The 17,784-nt window shown below is 43.7% G+C and overlaps 1 protein-coding gene across 4 annotated transcripts in view; it reads left to right on the top strand.

Annotated features, from left to right (window-relative positions):
* Positions 1–17,784, top strand: part of NHSL2 (NHS like 2) — a 458,134-nt gene that overhangs the window by 415,939 nt on the left and 24,411 nt on the right. For all 4 annotated transcript variants that reach the window (XM_077283326.1, XM_077283328.1, XM_077283325.1 and 1 more), the window contains exon 6: positions 9,590–11,857. In XM_077283326.1, coding sequence (XP_077139441.1) covers positions 9,590–11,857 — 2,268 coding nt within the window. The remainder of the gene's footprint in view (positions 1–9,589; positions 11,858–17,784) is intronic.

The following is a 17,784-nucleotide window of genomic DNA, read 5'->3' as shown; positions in this document are numbered from 1 at the left end:
TCTGGTGTCATATACCTGTTTAAATGTTCCTCTTCTATTGGCTAAGAGGGGAAAACAAAGGGTGGGTGACGATATTGGCGAATTTCCTGAATGCGCGTGACACACCTATCTCGAGACATGTGAGGGAACAACAGGGGGGTAACCTTGACTGTTTCAAATTTATTATGATAGAGGTGGTCACACCGTCCTGGAGAGGGGAGACTGGAATCGTAGGATCCTCCAAAAGGAAGCCAGGCGCATATACAGGCTCAACAGTATTCACCTCTTGGTCTTAATTATCATCTACAGTTGGCTATTTCTTATGAATATTATTAGGGTATCCCTTCTGCTATGTGCTAGCATTCATCTCTTTGTGTTTGTTCCTTATCAGACGGTCTTTCTGCCTTAATGCCTATTAACCCGGATGGGTAATGGCAGAGGCTATTTCCATGCCAATGGTCTTTGGGGCACACATGTTACGGTGAGCACACTTGCCCCCTTCTTTACCCTGATTACAGACAAATAACAGATGAGTCTTATGTTTCTTGTGATGTTTTGTAGCTAACATTCCCCTAACCTCCATGACATGGGGTATTTGACAAATGTGGTGTGCACCGCCATCATGCACTATTGGACTTAAATCCACTGTCACTCTTATTTGGGCGGTTACGGGGCGTTGCAGTTATGAGGGGGTGGTGTGAGACTCAGATGTGTCTCCAACCCTCTCTCTACTAACTTTGTTACCACTGTGCAGGCATCAACTGCGCGTTACTGGGTGATCCCTAGATTTTTTGGCATGTTGGAGCAGGGATGAACAATGATGCATCTCAGGGCTTTCCTTGCATGCTGCTCCCCTAGAAGGGTACATAAGTACGGTATCATTTGTGCCTCAAGCCTCACTCTTGAGCCTAATATATAGGACTGATGGCTCTTCGGGGGCGGGACTGTTATGATCCTCAGTGGCTTAGGATCACAAATCTAACCAGCAAGTAGAAGATAATAGGACGAGCTCTGGGGATGTGGTAACTGGACTGACCGCAAAACCTGATCCTAACCGCACACACTAAAGGTAGCCGTGGAACGTTTCCTGAAATCCTAGACGTCTCTTCACGGCCTGAGAAACTGACTACCCCTAAAGAGAAAGTAAAGACCTCACTTGCGTCAGAGAAATAACCCCTGAAATATAGAAGCCCCCCCCAAATAATAATGGTGAGTTAAGAGGAAAAGACAAATGCAGAGATGAAACAGGTTAAGCAAATGAGGCCCGCTAACGCTAGATAGCAGAAAATAGCAAGGGATCTGTGCGGTCAGTAAAAAACCCTATGCAAAAATATCCACGCAGAGAATGCGAGAACCCCCACACCAACTAACGATGTGGGGGGAGCAACTCAGCACCCCAAAGCACCAGCAAGCAGGGAAATCACATATTAGCAAGCTGGACAAAACCCATCATATACTAGGAAACATCTTGAACATAGATGAGCAAAAATAAGCAAACAAAACTTAGCTTCTCTTGGAGAGACTGATAACGGATGTAGACAGGAGCAATCAGAATAGCACTGAATACAACGACAACAGGCAAGGAATGAAGGACCAGGTGGATTAAATAGGAAACCTAACTAGCAGATGACGAGACAGCTGATCCCAGCCAGAACCTGCAAAATAACAAAAAGAGCCACCAGGGGGAGCCCAAAGAGAGAACTCACACAGTACCACTCACGACCACAGGAGGGAGCCCGGAAACAGAGTTCACAACACGGGACCTCACCACACGCTGACAGCATGGTGCGCTTATTGTGCTTAGATTGGAGGATCCCACATGACAGATGGGACATAGGTGGGGACCACGTAATAATTAATTCACATCCTCTAATGTGGATGGGGAGCCTAACACATGACATACTGCATGGTGGAGCTGTATACTATTTTATTGCCACTGGGCGACACTTCCATCTTTACTTGGACATTGTATTCAGAGCATGCACGAGGCACTTTATCATCAAGGCCATCACTATCTTCATGAGCTAAGTGACCTAACGCTTTTATATATTCTCTGCTTTATGGACTTGCACAGAACGTGCTCCTGAGGAGCCTATTTTGAGGAGAAACGCCCTACTTTTTTATTATCACTTTGGATATGGTTATATTGGGGGGGGGGGATTTTTGTATATTTTAATTGATACCAATAAATAGTAATTTTATCACTTAGCAGTTGTGACAGAACTACTCCCTACTGCAGATCTGGCAGAGCTCAGAATTCTGAGCTTTGTATAACCCCGCCCACACCACTGATTGGCAGCTTTCTGTGTATAACCACACCCACACCACTGATTGGCAGCTTTCTGTGTATAACCCCGCCCACACCACTGATTGGCAGCTTTCTGTGTATAACCCCACCCACACCACTGATTGGCAGCTTTCTGTGTATATCCCCGCCCACACCACTGATTGGCAGCTTTCTGTGTATAACCCCGCCCACACCACTAATTGGCAGCTTTCTGTGTGTAACCCCACCCACATCACTGATTGGCAGCTTTCTGTGTATACCCCCCGCCCACACCACTAATTGGCAGCTTTCTGTGTGTAACCCCGCCCACATCACTGATTAGCTGCTTTTTGTGTATAACCCCCCACACCACTAATTGGCAGCTTTCTGTGTGTAACCCCGCCCACACCACTGATTAGCTGCTTTCTGTGTATAACCCCACCCACACCACTGATTAGCTGCTTTCTGTGTATAACCCTGCCCACACCACTGAATGGCAGCTTTCTGTGTATTAACCCTGCCCACACCACTGATTGGCAGCTGATCAGATCAGAGTGTATGAAGCCCACTGCCACGTTACGGCAAACCTCTTAGTGGGTGCTACCGCCCTAACGGAGCGGAGCCGTGTGCCGACCACCGCCACAGCGGCAATACATCGGCAGTGCAGACGGCCCGGTGTCTCCAGACCGTGCCGCACCTCCAGCACAAAGCCACAGCAACAATGGCTGCCACACAGCACCACCACAGCGGTTCATGCTCTTTTTTTGGTGTAAAATCTAGTAACTGACACATTGCTGGAATTAGCTCTCTGCCCCCATATCATGTTGCTCTGAGATTACATAGCAAAAACTGCTGACAGATTCCCTTTAACCTGTTGAATTTCGCTGTCAACCCGCTGCATTAATAGAGCACTGGCATATGAGCGAGTCATTCTATGTGCCCATTGGCCACCCCAGTGGGCGATCACGGGTGCTTGCTATCAAGGAGCTCAGTTGAACCCCAGCCAGTAGTATCATAGTACATGGTAAATAGATCAGAATATCACAAGTTCCAGTTCCCTGTGGGAACTTCGAAAGAAAGGTGTTTTTTTTTTAAGAAATATGTAAAAAATAAAAACACAAAAATTTTAATCATCTCCATTTTACCCCATTAAAATAAAGATAAATAAAACTATAGAGAAATTACACATATGTGGCAGTGCCACATCCATAAATGTCCGATCTATGAAAATATTAAATTAAGTAACCCGATTGATGAACACTGTAAGCAGAAAAAAAAATCATAACTCCCAAATTGTGTTATTTTGGTCGCTGGAACGCTACAAAAAATACAGAAAGAATCATAGCTATCACAAAAAGATATCAATAAAAACATGTAAATGAAGGCCTCACACAGCTACATTGATAAGTACATGAAAATGAGGCAACAGTCTAAAAAAAATTTTTTAAACATTTTCTATTTTTTTTGATAACTAAAATAATTTAAAAACTGGACAAGTTTGGCATCCAGTAGTTATAGTGATGAGGAGAATCGTAATCAGGTCTTTTAATCATTCATTGTACACCGTAAAAACAATTCTCAAAAGACAATGTAAAAATTGCAAGAGCAATTTTCGGAATTTTGACAAGACTGAGTTTCTAGAACATTTTTAAACCCATAATATGTAAGTAAAGTTAAAAAGGTTGTCCACTACTTTTACATTGATCGGCTGGGGTTCAACACCCGGCACTGCTATCGGTGTTGGTGCCAGCCGGAAGTACTCACTTGCCAAGCTGCTTCTTCTTGTAGTCCCCAGGGCTTGGTCTACAAATCCACCTCCTATTCAACTCAATAGAAGGCAGATGTGTAGTACCCTGTGGCGGCCACTGCAAATAGACGGAAAGCTCGGCAACTGAGTACTTTCTCCCGGCAGCTGCCACCACCGATGCTAAGAGCAGCTGATCAGCAGGGGTGCCAGCTTTTGGACCCCAGCCGATCAGACATTGATGACCTAGCCTAAAGATAGTGTGTGTTAAGGTACCGTCACACTAAGCGACGCTGCAGCGATAGCGACAGCGATGCCGATCGCTGCAGCGTCGCTGTTTGGTCGCTGGAGAGCTGTCACACAGACCGCTCTCCAGCGACCAACGATGCCGAGGCCCCCGGGTAACCAGGGTAAACATCGGGTTGCTAAGCGCAGGGCCGCGCTTAGTAACCCGATGTTTACCCTGGTTACCAGCGTAAAATGTAAAAAAACAAACAGTACATGCTCACCTGCGCGTCCCCCAGCCTCTGCTTCCTGACGCTGACTGAGCTCCGGCCCTAACAGCACAGCGGTGACGTCACCGCTGTGCTTTCACTTTCAGTTTAGGGCCGGCGATCAGTAGAGTCAGGAAGCAGAGGCTGGGGGACGCGCAGGTGAGCATGTACTGTTTGTTTTTTTACATTTTACGCTGGTAACCAGGGTAAACATCGGGTTACTAAGCGCGGCCCTGCGCTTAGTAACCCGATGTTTACCCTGGTTACCAGTGTAAAATATCGCTGGTATGGTTGCTTTTGCTGTCAAACACGGCGATACACGGCGACCTAGCGACCAAATAATGTGCAGACCTTCTAGCAGCGACCAGCAATTTCACAGCGGGATTCTGATCGCTGCTGCGTGTCAAATACAGCGATATCGCTCCCTAGGACGCTGCAACGTCACAGATCGCTGGCGACGTTGCTTAGTGTGACGGTACCTTTAGGGCTAGTGGAACGCACCAAATAATTAGAGAAAAGGAATACGTTGCGTTCGCAGCCCGGGGTCCACCGTGCAGAGATGGAACCTGCTGCTAAGCAATGATGGACTATGTGGCGGTACAATGAGGATACACACGGGTTAGCTTCACCCTGTGTGAAAGAAGCGAACCCTGTTAAATCACAGGGCCGCCGTACCGCATGTAACTAAACTAATAATTAAATAGCACGAGAGTGCATGCGATGCCGCACTGGCGGACGTCACTAACCACCCAGACTTGGGTTTGGAAAGCGCGGTGATAGCGCATGGCGCCGCACTGGCGGTCACAGCAATAGACGCTGTTTGTGTACCAGTGTTGGTTACAAGTCGGGCGCTAGATTACAATCATCCTCCTTACACGAGCATTCAAACACAAGGGAGGGGATGATTAAAGAGCGACTTTCACTCACAACACACACACATAAACAAGTGTATACTAGCGCATGGCCGTGTGGCCATGCGAACCTTTTATAGCTGCAGCATGTACAGGACCTTCCCAGAAGGACCAATGGGAGGCTGCCACAGAAGTTGAGCACCTTCAGGACCTTCCTGGAGGACCAATGGGATCTGCTGCAGTATCTGAGCATGTGACCCTTGATCTCCAACGGGAGATCTTACCCTGGGCATGCTCAGAAGGGGAAAAGCAGGACTTAGTCCCAAAAGCGTCTGCCCAGCACTGGCTTCAATGGCAGAAGCTGGAAAAGCAGCAGTAACCCTTTGCACAGAGTGAGACTGAGCAAGACGCTGGGACCGACGTCTCCACTGAGCAGGCTCTACTGCGGCTGATGCACAATGAGAGATCGCAGCAGACATGGTTCTAGATTCCACCTGTGCAGCGGCGGGAACTCGACTGCTAACAGTGTGTGTTTTGGATCATGGTCATTTTGGAAAAGTGCACATCTACCGAGATCACGGAGTCATGGTGTTATCTTCTCTTTCAATATATAGCAGTACCACTGTACATTCATACCATCACTGACATGTAGTTCTCCAATACCAGCAGCTTATGCAGCACTACATAAGGACACTCTCACCACCATGTTTCACTGTAGGCCCCATGCATTTGCCTCTGTTCTGCTCACCTTTGTGATGCCATACAGTTTCGAAGCCATAAGTTCCAAAAACATTTATCTTGGTCACATCACGAGTATAGAGTCCAAGTAGTTTTCATATTTTTTCAGCCTGGGCCATGGCAAATTGTAGGCAGCTTTTTTCGGCATGGGCTTTAGGAGAGGCTTCCTTTGTGGACAATACCCATGCTGCCTTTTTTCTGCAGTGTACGCCATACTGTGTCACGAGAAACACTCACCCTGATTTGGCTTTCTACTTCTTTTTCTAACTTCAGTTAACTTGTCATTTTACTTCAACCCTTCTCGTCAGAAGATGCTCATGTTTAGGTGTTAATGTCCATGGTCACCTGTATGTCTCTGTGATGGCTGCAGCTCCATCTTTATTAGATTTATGTATCACTTTTGCTCCAGTATCTGAATGATCAGTATAGCTTTGCTGATTGTCTTGTAGCCTTCACCTTTCTTGTGTAAATAAAGGAATGATTTTCTTTCTCAGGTCTTAACCCCTTAATGAGAGACAATACGTCTTTTAACTGACCTGAGAAATATGTGAATTGCCTCCCCATACAGGTGACAATCCAGCAGCTGTCGGCTGTCCACTATAGCTGACAACTTGCTGTATCAGCCACGATCAGTGTTTGCACCGTCCATATCTATTTAACCCCTTAGATGCTGCTGTCAATAGTGACTACATTATTATAAATGGTTAACAGTGTGGGGGCTTCCTCTTTATCCAAATTGATGCCCTCAGATCATGATTGTGTGGTCCTGATGTTTGCGATGGCAATTCAAGACCAAATAGTGGCCTAAGGGTACCGTCTCACAGTGGCACTTTTGTCGCTACGACGGTATGATCCGTGACGTTCCAGCGATATCCATACGATATCGCTGTGTCTGACACGCAGCAGCGATCAGGGACCCTGCTGAGAATCGTACGTCGTAGCAGATCGTTTGGAACTTTCTTTCGTCGCTGGATCGGTGTGTGTGACACCGATCCAGCGATGCGTTCGCTTGTAACCAGGGTAAACATCGGGTTACTAAGCGCAGGGCCGCACTTAGTAACCCGATGTTTACCCTGGTTACCCGGGGACTTCGGCATCGTTGGTCGCTGGAGAGCTGTCTGTGTGACAGCTCCCCAGCGACCACACAACGACTTACCAACGATCACGGCCAGGTCGTATCGCTGGTCGTGATCGTTGGTAAATCGTTTTGTGTAACGGTACCCTTAGAGTCTGCCGGCTGTAGTAATCTGTTCAGAAGTTAGCAATATTTAGGTGGTAAAAATACACATTTTAATTTCTATCATGCCACTTTGCATTAATTCCTGTAAAGCACCTGAAGAGTTAATAAACTACCTGAAAGCAGTTTTCAATACATCAGGGGGTGCTGTTTTTAAAATGGTATCACGTTTGGGGGTTTCCCAATATATGAGACCCCCTAAAGTCACTTCAAACATGGATAGTCCCTAAAAAAATAAATGTTGTAAATTTCCTTGAAAAAATGAAAAATTGCTGCTACATTTTTAATCCTCCTAAAATGCTAACAAAATAAAATAACATTTTACAAATGGTGGTGATGTAAAGCCGACATGTGGGAAATGTTATTTATTAATGGTTTGCTGTGATATGGCCATCTGGATTAAAGGGATAATCATTCAAATTTTGAAAATTGCTAATTTTTTAACATTTTTCTCAAATTTTAGATATTTTTTTTATAAATAAACACAAAATATATTCACCTAAACTTACCATTATCATAAAGTATAATGTATCACGAAAAAACAGTCTCAAAATCACTGGGATTTGTTGAAGCGTTCCAGAGTTATTACCACATAAAGTGACATTGGTCAGATTTCAAAAATTTGGCTCCGTAACTAAGGGGTTAAATTAATTTGTTAGCAAAATGTTTGGAGTGAACAAAATAAGGCATATTGTTTGCAATGAATCACCCACATTTATGAGAGAATTTTATAGTGTGTTGATTCTGAAAGGAAACTAAAGGTTTTCTGACTAATCTGTTGGGGTGTACTCATTTATGCTGTGCACTGTGTGTGGTAAAATTATCAGTCATTCAGAACTACAATTTGTCCTGCAAAAATAAAGCCCTCATACAGCTGTGTGGATGAAAAAATGAAAATGTTATTGCTCATGGAGGAAAAAAAAAATTGGAAATTGGCATGTTGGGTCAGATTGCAAATATTCTCGTATTAAAAAACAAACAAACTGAAAAACCTGATGAAATTCTGATGTAAAACTTGATGATATGACCAAACTGATGAAATCTGGTCCAAACCACTGAGGAACGTCAATGTGGAGGCTTGTATAACAAGGAGCAGAGCGTCAACAAGCGTGATAACTGCGATAAAACCTTCAGGGCAATAGGTGGAGAGGCGTTCACTTTGCTGAGTTTGGGTAAGTCACAGCTTGAAATGTGGGTGTGATGGCACATAAGCTCACGCTCCGTGTACATGATCAGACGCTATCAGAAATGCATTAAAATGTTCTATCAAATCTGTCCCATGAAAAAAAAGAAAGTGCAAAAATGCAATAATCGTTAAGGCAGAAAAAAACACAGCAGACAGAATGCAAGGTCTTCAGGAACATTGCCTCAGGGTATGTATCCACGTTCAGTATTACATCCAGATTAGCTGCGGACTGAACGCTGCATACAGCCGCAGCGTTCAACCTGCAGCGTCCAGATGTTACAGCATAATGGAGGGGATTTTATGAAATCCCGTCTCCACTATGCGTGCGAACACGCATCCGGTGGCCCTGCGTCTTTTTAGACCTCAGCATGTCTGTTTACCTATGTACAGGGCCCTATGTATGGGGTGCTTAGATTCCGGATGTGTGCAATGAACACATCCGGAATCACCGCGTGTACAGAAGGGGGCGGCGCTTTGGGCAGAGCGGGTTTTCTGCTCCGTCCAAAGCGCCGTCATTACGGACCATGTACACATACCCTAAGGCACCATTCACACGTCCAAGTTGTTCAATTGTTTGTTTTTTTGCAGATAGAACTTGTACCCATATTAATCTATTAATCTATGGTCAGTTTCACATTTCAACCTATTTATGTAAAGCAATGATTCACAACAAAAAAATGGTGACATGTCCAAGTCTGGTTAGGTCCATAGCCCACCTTTCCCACTCAAGGTAACGGGTCCGCATAGAAAGAACCGGTAGATGGATGCTATCTCTATTGCATGTGTGTGCTGTCTGTCTTTGTACTGATTGATAGGAGAAGCCTGGGAATTTCAGGGAGGTTTTGACTCAGATGAGAAGAACCCGGGTGACAATCGGATCCAATTCACTGATGACACTCGAGTCTTTTTGCATGCCATTCTGGTATGGGAATTTTGACTTCAGTCTAGGTTCACACATTGCAGTCTTTGTATGTGAATTTATCCCTGTAATTAGGTCAGTTGATTAATAATTAGTTTGTAAACATAACTACACATCTAAAATCATGTTTTACTTTTCAGCCATTATAAATCCTGTATTATTTTCCATTCTATAGGAAATATCAATGGAGTGACAAGCAGTGACCAACCTCCAGCTCCACCAGATTCTCCACCTACAAAATCGGAGTCCTCCCATGGGAGACACCCAGGAGGAAGAGCAGCAACACCTCATCCTCAGCAGTTGCCATTAAGAAAGACTTTCAGTGATCTTGGCCACATATTACAATCACCAAGCAGTATGGATAGTACAAGTACAGTATATTCTGATGCTCCGTGTAATGGATCCAAGGACTCTGGAAACTATCAGGGAAATTTATTCAACTATATGACACCATCTAGTCCAGTAAAAATTCAACAGGCCCATTCCACGGAGCTGGCAAAAAGTTCCAGCACAACCATGGCATCCTGTGGAATTAGTAAAAGTGGCTCTTTTAAAATAAGGAAAGACACGGTGAGGACCAATTTAGTAAGCTCTAGCTCAACTGGAACATTTCCATCACTGTCTGTGGAACAAAAAAAGACAGAGAAATCAAAATCTGTTTTTTATCCTAGCCATACAGCAGTAAGTAACATGACTAACTCTTCAACTTTACCAACATCTTCAAACGAGTGCACATTCAGAGAAAGGTCACTGTCAATGCCCACGGACTCTGGTTCAATGTCTTCAGTAGATATTACTTACACAGAAAACAGGAGAGGGAGTGGAGACTATGCCCTTAACTATCCCAGTGGAAGCTCTGAGGAAAGCACCAGTACAGAAAATGTTTCTGCTGTAGCTGAAGAAAACCCAGAGCGTAGAAGGTCCAGAAGTATCTCACTGAGAAAGCCAAAGAAAAAGCCTTCTCCTCCTGCCCGTAGTGTTTCATTGATAAAAGATATGTCTGATCAAAAATTACAGCCTATTGCTACCATGCCAAAGGACCAACGACCTAAAAGCCTTTGCATTGCATATGATAGTCAAGGAAATAGCTATGTCCAAACATCAATGCAAGGTAACGCCACTATGCCCACTTCAAGAAGCATGCATCTTAATCAGAACTGGAATTTCAACGACTGTAGGTCCAGCGACTTGCATAGGACATTATCTGGCTCTAGTGCCGCAACGGGTACCACAGTGATAGAATGTAAAAGGGTACAAGGGAGTTCAGAGTCACTTTCATCTCTATATAATTCAAGGGCCACAACTCCTTCCCAGGTTTCCATAGAGACAGATTCCAAGATGTCATCACCTGGGAAGCCTCCAGGCTTGATGTCCCCATCTAGTGGTTACTCAAGCCAGTCAGAGACTCCAACTGCAATACCAACATCATTAATTTTAGGGCACTCTCCTTATCAAACCAACAAGGTAAGGCCCATGGTACCTCAAAGAAAATCATCTCTTCCTGCCGTTTCTCCAATAGATAGAAGTCCAAATTTTCGACAGTCTTTTGATTTGCCTCTAACCCCACCCACACATTTAGATTTGACTGGAGGAAGAAAGTCTTCAAAGAACAAGGGGAGGACTAGCAGAAACCAATCTGAGTCAACCTTTAGCTCAAAAACTCAAAGTCAGAAAACAAGTCCAGTGCAACCCATAATGCCAATGGTAACGCAGTCTGATCTTCGTTCAATTCGACTCAGATCAGTCAGCAAATCAGAATCAGAAGACATGTTGGATATTGTAGATCACATTGATGAATTGACAGATGAGGCTTTTCCCTTGCCAGAAAAAAAGTCAAAGCCACCAGTTGCCGAAAAACCTCCAATGTCAAGAAGACCTAATAGCCTTTCCTACCGATCTACTGCTGTGACTCCAGAATCACCTGTGATGTCTCCATCTTCACCTGGAAAATATCTTAGAGATCAAGCATCTCCTCAAGATGCTTACATGGTGATTGGAACAATGCGTCCTAAAAAGAATTATGATAATGAAACTCGCGTGGAAACGCCACCTTCTTTAGACCCATCCCCACCTCCAGAAAGTTACTTTCAAAGAGCAGAAATCAGAAGTTTCTCACAGAACAGTGCAGATGAAGATGAATTCATCAAGGGCAAACTATTTTCAGAAAGAATATCTCTTCATAGCTTGACATATATGGATAAAAAAAGAGTAAAAGTCCCACCACCTATTCCAAAAAAACCTTGTGGGATACATTTGCCAGTTGCTAGTCCACCACCTCCCAGTCAAATACCATCATCTTCTTCTGAACCAAGATTATCTCCTGTTGTCACTATGGGATTCGGCTCCAGCTCATTTCCTGATATTATCGAGTTCCAGAAATATTCTAATGAGGGAGTCTTTCATGCTTCTCAGCCAGATTTGGTATCGGGTGACACTTTCACAGGTAAGCAAACTTGCCAATGAAAGATTGAAATATGATGCAGGTAAATCTGCCATAGCTGTGGGGTGGGAGAAGGTGAAGAATTGGTCAGGGCAGACTTCATGAATACAGCTCTGGAAGATTGGTAAATTAAATTGGCTGTATTTTTGCTGGCTAATATATATACTTTTTATAATATGAGGTTAAGAGGAAGGAGAATTATGGCCGCACTGGGACTCCACAAAGGAACATTTCCATGTTACAGTATGTCCACCCTTGATGTCTTCCTCACCTTTCATCAGTTTCTGATCCAGTGCTATCTGTCTATAGCTTTATGTATAGATCTGAGAGTTTACTACTGTGAAGTGATCACAACAAAACAGGAAGTGGCCAGAGGGAAAACTGCATGATTTATGGACTATTTTTAACATAGATTGTTGTGACATTAAAAAGAAAAGCTAAAAGTTGATCTAAGAAATAGATACACTTAGATGCTAGAGCAACGCACATCCAGTTGCTCATCTCTAAGCCCAGTCATCTCTGGCAGCCGGTCTTGAGTTCTGTACACTGCATCCGACCTGACAACCTGGGTGCATTTTGTGCTTACATGGCTCCACACTATCAGAAAATTAGCCTTCTTCCACTTTATTACAGTCTGTTGAAAAACATCTCCTTCCTCCACTCACTTTTTGTGACTTTAAAGTGAGTCTGTCAGTAGGATCATCCTCCTGAGCCATCTATATGGGCATGCAGGTCATAGGAAGCTGAAGAACATGACACCTTGATATCTGCGGTCTGATGTCTTATTCAAGAGAAATTCACATTTGTCTGATATGTAAATGATCTGTTCAGATCTATGGACTGGATATAGATCTCGCTGAGGATCCGCCTCCAGAGATTATTGTAAATGACAGGGGGCGTTAGCAGTTTTCTTTCCTAATCTACATGTCTCACACTGTCATTTACAATAAGCTCTGGAGGGGGATCCTCAGGAAGATCTATGTCTGGCCCAGATATCTGATCACTTCATCTACATATTAGGAAGAAACATGTAAAATTAGCTGTTAATATCTCTGGGCCAGACATAGATCTCTCTGAGGATCTGCCTCCAGAGATTTTTGTAAGTAACAGGTGGAGGTACCAGTGTGAGACATGTAGACCAGGAGAGCGGACTGACAGTCATTACACTGGTTAACATCACCTGTCATTTATAATAATCTCTGGAGGCGGATTCTCACTGAGATCTATGTCTAGCCCAGAGATGTAAACAGCTCATTTAAATATCAGAAAAATGTGGATTTCTCTGGAATCAGACGTCGGATCACAGATATCAATGTGTCATTTATTCAGCCTCCTATGACCTACATGCTCATATGGACAGTTTAGAAGGGTTAATCTGACTGACAGATTCTTTATAAGTTTTAATTCCCTGCTTTTATATAAGAGCAGATAAATAATCAATTGGAGGATTAAATGCCTTATGACCTCAAGAGGTTTAGTAAACAGTAGAACTGAAGAGATGCCATAGAGGACCAGAATGGAAGTCCGACCATGACAGCTAGAAATCTATAATTATATTAAAATGAGTTCATATAAATTCTGTAATGCTGTATATAAGCCCCCAATCCGACCTACAAGTGAAGAAAAATTAGTTTTATTATACTCAACCAGGAGGGGCGGTCCGGCCTCCCATTTTCGTACGATGCCGCCCTCCTGCTTCTTCATCGCTCCCCGGCATCACGCTCTGGCGCAGGATACACTTATCTGCTCTGTTGAGGGCAGAGCCAACTACTGCAGTGCGCAGGCACCGGGAAAGGTCAGAGAGGCCAGCGCCTGTGCACTGCAGTGCTTGGCTCTGCCCTCAACAGAGGGCTGTGGCGCAAGAAGATGGGAGGTGCCGGACTCGGACTTGCGACACCCATTGGACCAGACCACCCCCTCGGGTGAGTATAATAAAACTTACTTTTCTTCACTTGCAGGTCGGACCGGGGGCTTATCTACAGCATTATAGATTGCTGTAGATAAGCCCTGAACGGTGGTGGCCACATCTTATAGCGGCCAAAACGGGTGACAGGTTCCCTTTAACTTCCTATATGTATTATTGAAGGTCCAACTATTTGTTTAGGCTATTATAATAGCGTAGCTACTTTTTCCTGTACAGTTTTAGGCTTCTATCAGATGTCATTTTCTCCGGGACGTGTGGTGACAGCTTTCACACATAGTGGAGACACTTACACGTGAACCAATTCAAGTGAATGGATCTGTGCACGTCAGTATGTTTTCACGGACCGTGTGTTTGTGGGCAAAATACACTGACATGTCTGTTTTATAACAGAAGCGTGGGTTGCAAAATGTCATGCACACTAATGTCATACAGATGACATTCGTGTCATCAGTATGACATGTACCAGCACCTGGGAATCAGCGGTAGGGTATGTGTACACATTGCGGATTTTGCTGCGGATCCGCAGTGGACTGGCCGCTGTGGATTCACATTAGTTTTCCATGAGTTTACAGTACCATGTAAACCTATGGAAAACAAAATCCACAGTGACATGCTGCGGAAATAACCACGCGGAAACGCTGCGTTGTTTATTCTGCAGCATGTCAATTCTTTGTGCAGATTCCGCAGTGGTTTACACCTGCTCCTCAATAGGAATCCACAGGTGTAAAACCACAGGTGGAATCCTCACAAAAACCATGAAAAACCCCCAGGTAATTCTGCAGTAAATCCGCAGTTCGGATTTCCTGCGGATTTACCTAAATCAGTGCGGAAAAATCAGCACACTTTTCCGCAACATGTGCACATACCCATACTGTTCATGCTGTTCCCCTAGATGCTGAAGACTGTTCACATCAATGTCTCCTGCTCACGCTTCAATCAGCGCTAGCAGGGGAGAATATTGAGAGTTGTATTCAACTGTTAACAGTGAGAGCAGAAGCCGGCTGATGGGAGTAATCAACAGCCGCCACCTGCTCTATAAAATAAAAAAAAAAAAAGGCGTGGATTCCCCTGTATTTTTGATAACCAGCCAGGCAAAACTGACAGCTGACAGCTTCAGCAAGGCTGATTGTCAAGAATAGAGGGGTCCCCACAGAGTATTTTTTAATTATTTAATTAAATAATTAAAAAAAAGTGGTGTACCACTTCTATTAGATGCCCAAATTCTGGCTCTTTGCTCAGCTCTTCCCACTTGCCTGTAGAGGTGGCAAGTGGGGTCCATATTTGTCGGGTTTATGTCACCTTTGTATTGTCAGGTGACATGAAACCCATGGCTTAGTAATGGAGAGTCATCTGTAAGACTCCTATCCATTACTAATCTTATAGTTATATGGTAAATAAACACACAGTAAGAATAAAGTCCTTTATTTGAAATAAAACAAAACACACTTTTTCTTTTTCATTTCAAATTAACAAACACAGTGAGGCTGGGGTCACACTAGAGGAATACGGACGTATGGTAGGCGCAAAAACAACGCATTGCACACGGATCAATGTTTCTTTATGGGGCAGCTCCTATCTGCCATATATTTCTCGCCCGTATTTTACGGGCTGAGAAAATCGCAGCATGCTGCGTTTGTCAGCGTATTGCGCAAAAAATCCACCAATGAAAGTCTGTGGGGGCGATACGGATTACACACGGACCATGCGTGTGAATTGCGAGAAATATGCACCGGTGTTCTATGGAAAAGCCCGTAATTCTGTGCGGTGTACAGTAAAATCACACCTAGACAGGTTAGAATAGAATAGCTAAAATAAATGTCTACACATAGAATAATAGGTGTATACAGGTCCTTCTCAAAAAATTAGCATATAGTGTTAAATTTCATTATTTACCATAATGTAATGATTACAATTAAACTTTCATATATTATAGATTCATTATCCACCAACTGAAATTTGTCAGGTCTTTTATTGTTTTAATACTGATGATTTTGGCATACAACTCCTGATAACCCAAAAAACCCGTCTCAATAAATTAGCATATCAAGAAAAGGTTCTCTAAACGACCTATTACCCTAATCTTCTGAATCAACTAATTAACTCTAAACACATGCAAAAGATACCTGAGGCTTTTAAAAACTCCCTGCCTGGTTCATTACTCAAAACCCCCATCATGGGTAAGACTAGCGACCTGACAGATGTCAAGAAGGCCATCATTGACACCCTCAAGCAAGAGGGTAAGACCCAGAAAGAAATTTCTCAACAAATAGGCTGTTCCCAGAGTGCTGTATCAAGGCACCTCAATGGTAAGTCTGTTGGAAGGCAAAAATGTGGCAGAAAACGCTGTACAACGAGAAGAGGTGACCGGACCCTGAGGAAGATTGTGGAGAAGGACCGATTCCAGACCTTGGGGAACCTGAGGAAGCAGTGGACTGAGTCTGGTGTGGAAACATCCAGAGCCACCGTGCACAGGTGTGTGCAGGAAATGGGCTACAGGTGCCGCATTCCCCAGGTAAAGCCACTTTTGAACCATAAACAGCGGCAGAAGCGCCTGACCTGGGCTACAGAGAAGCAGCACTGGACTGTTGCTAAGTGGTCCCAAGTACTTTTTTCTGATGAAAGCAAATTTTGCATGTCATTCGGAAATCAAGGTGCCAGAGTCTGGAGGAAGACTGGGGAGAAGGAAATGCCAAAATGCCTGAAGTCCAGTGTCAAGTACCCACAGTCAGTGATGGTGTGGGGTGCCATGTCAGCTGCTGGTGTTGGTTCACTGTGTTTCATCAAGGGCAGGGTCAATGCAGCTAGCTATCAGGAGATTTTGGAGCACTTCATGCTTCCATCGGCTGAAATGCTTTATGGAAATGAAGATTTCATTTTTCAGCACGACCTGGCACCTGCTCACAGTGCCAAAACCACTGGTAAATGGTTTACTGACCATGGTATTACTGTGCTCAATTGGCCTGCCAACTCTCCTGACCTGAACCCCATAGAGAATCTGTGGGATATTGTGAAGAGAAAGTTGAGAGACGCAAGACCCAACACTCTGGATGAGCTTAAGGCCGCTATTGAAGCATCCTGGGCCTCCATAACATCTCAGCAGTGTCACAGGCTGATTGCCTCCATGCCACGCCGCATTGAAGCAGTCATTTCTGCCAAAGGATTCCCGACCAAGTATTGAGTGCATAACTGAACATTATTATTTGATGGTTTTTTTGTTTGTTATTAAAAAACACTTTTATTTGATTGGACGGGTGAAATATGCTAATTTTTTGAGACAGGTTTTTTGGGTTATCAGGAGTTGTATGCCAAAATCATCAGTATTAAAACAATAAAAGACCTGACAAATTTCAGTTGGTGGATAATGAATCTATAATATATGAAAGTTTAATTGTAATCATTACATTATGGTAAATAATGAAATTTAACACTATATGCTAATTTTTTGAGAAGGACCTGTATATGACCGTACAGATAAGCGAGGGGGTGGGGTGTGTCTGTATGTAAAATCGTCCTTAAAACCCATCCGGCGTGATAATATAGGTGAATTTAATGAAAATGTAGAGTCCCTGTGGGTGGAGATAAGGGGAGGGGGGAAAAATAATAAATTACTGATAGGGGTTTGTTATAAATCTCCAAAAATAATGGAAGCAACAGAGGATATCCTCATAAAGCAAATAGATGAAGCTGCGACTCAAGGAGAAGTCATTATTAAGGGGGACTTCAACTACCCTTAAATAGATTGGGGAACAGAAACCTGCAGTTCCAGCAAAGGTAATCGGTTTTTGACAACTATGAGAGACAATTACCTTTCACAACTGGTTCAGGACCCAACAAGAAGGGGGCACTGCTAGACCTAATATTAACCAACAGGCCAAGCCGCATAGCAAATATAAGGGTTGGGGGTCACTTGGGGAATAGTGATCACAAAATAATAAGTTTTCGTGTATCCTTTAATAAGATGTGTAGTAGAGGGGTGACAAGGACACTAAACTTCAGGAGGGCAAAT

The sequence above is a fragment of the Ranitomeya variabilis genome, chromosome 2 (assembly GCF_051348905.1).
Source record: "Ranitomeya variabilis isolate aRanVar5 chromosome 2, aRanVar5.hap1, whole genome shotgun sequence".
In the NCBI taxonomy this organism is placed as follows: domain Eukaryota; kingdom Metazoa; phylum Chordata; class Amphibia; order Anura; family Dendrobatidae; genus Ranitomeya; species Ranitomeya variabilis.
This window is presented reverse-complemented; position numbering and strand designations above follow the sequence as displayed.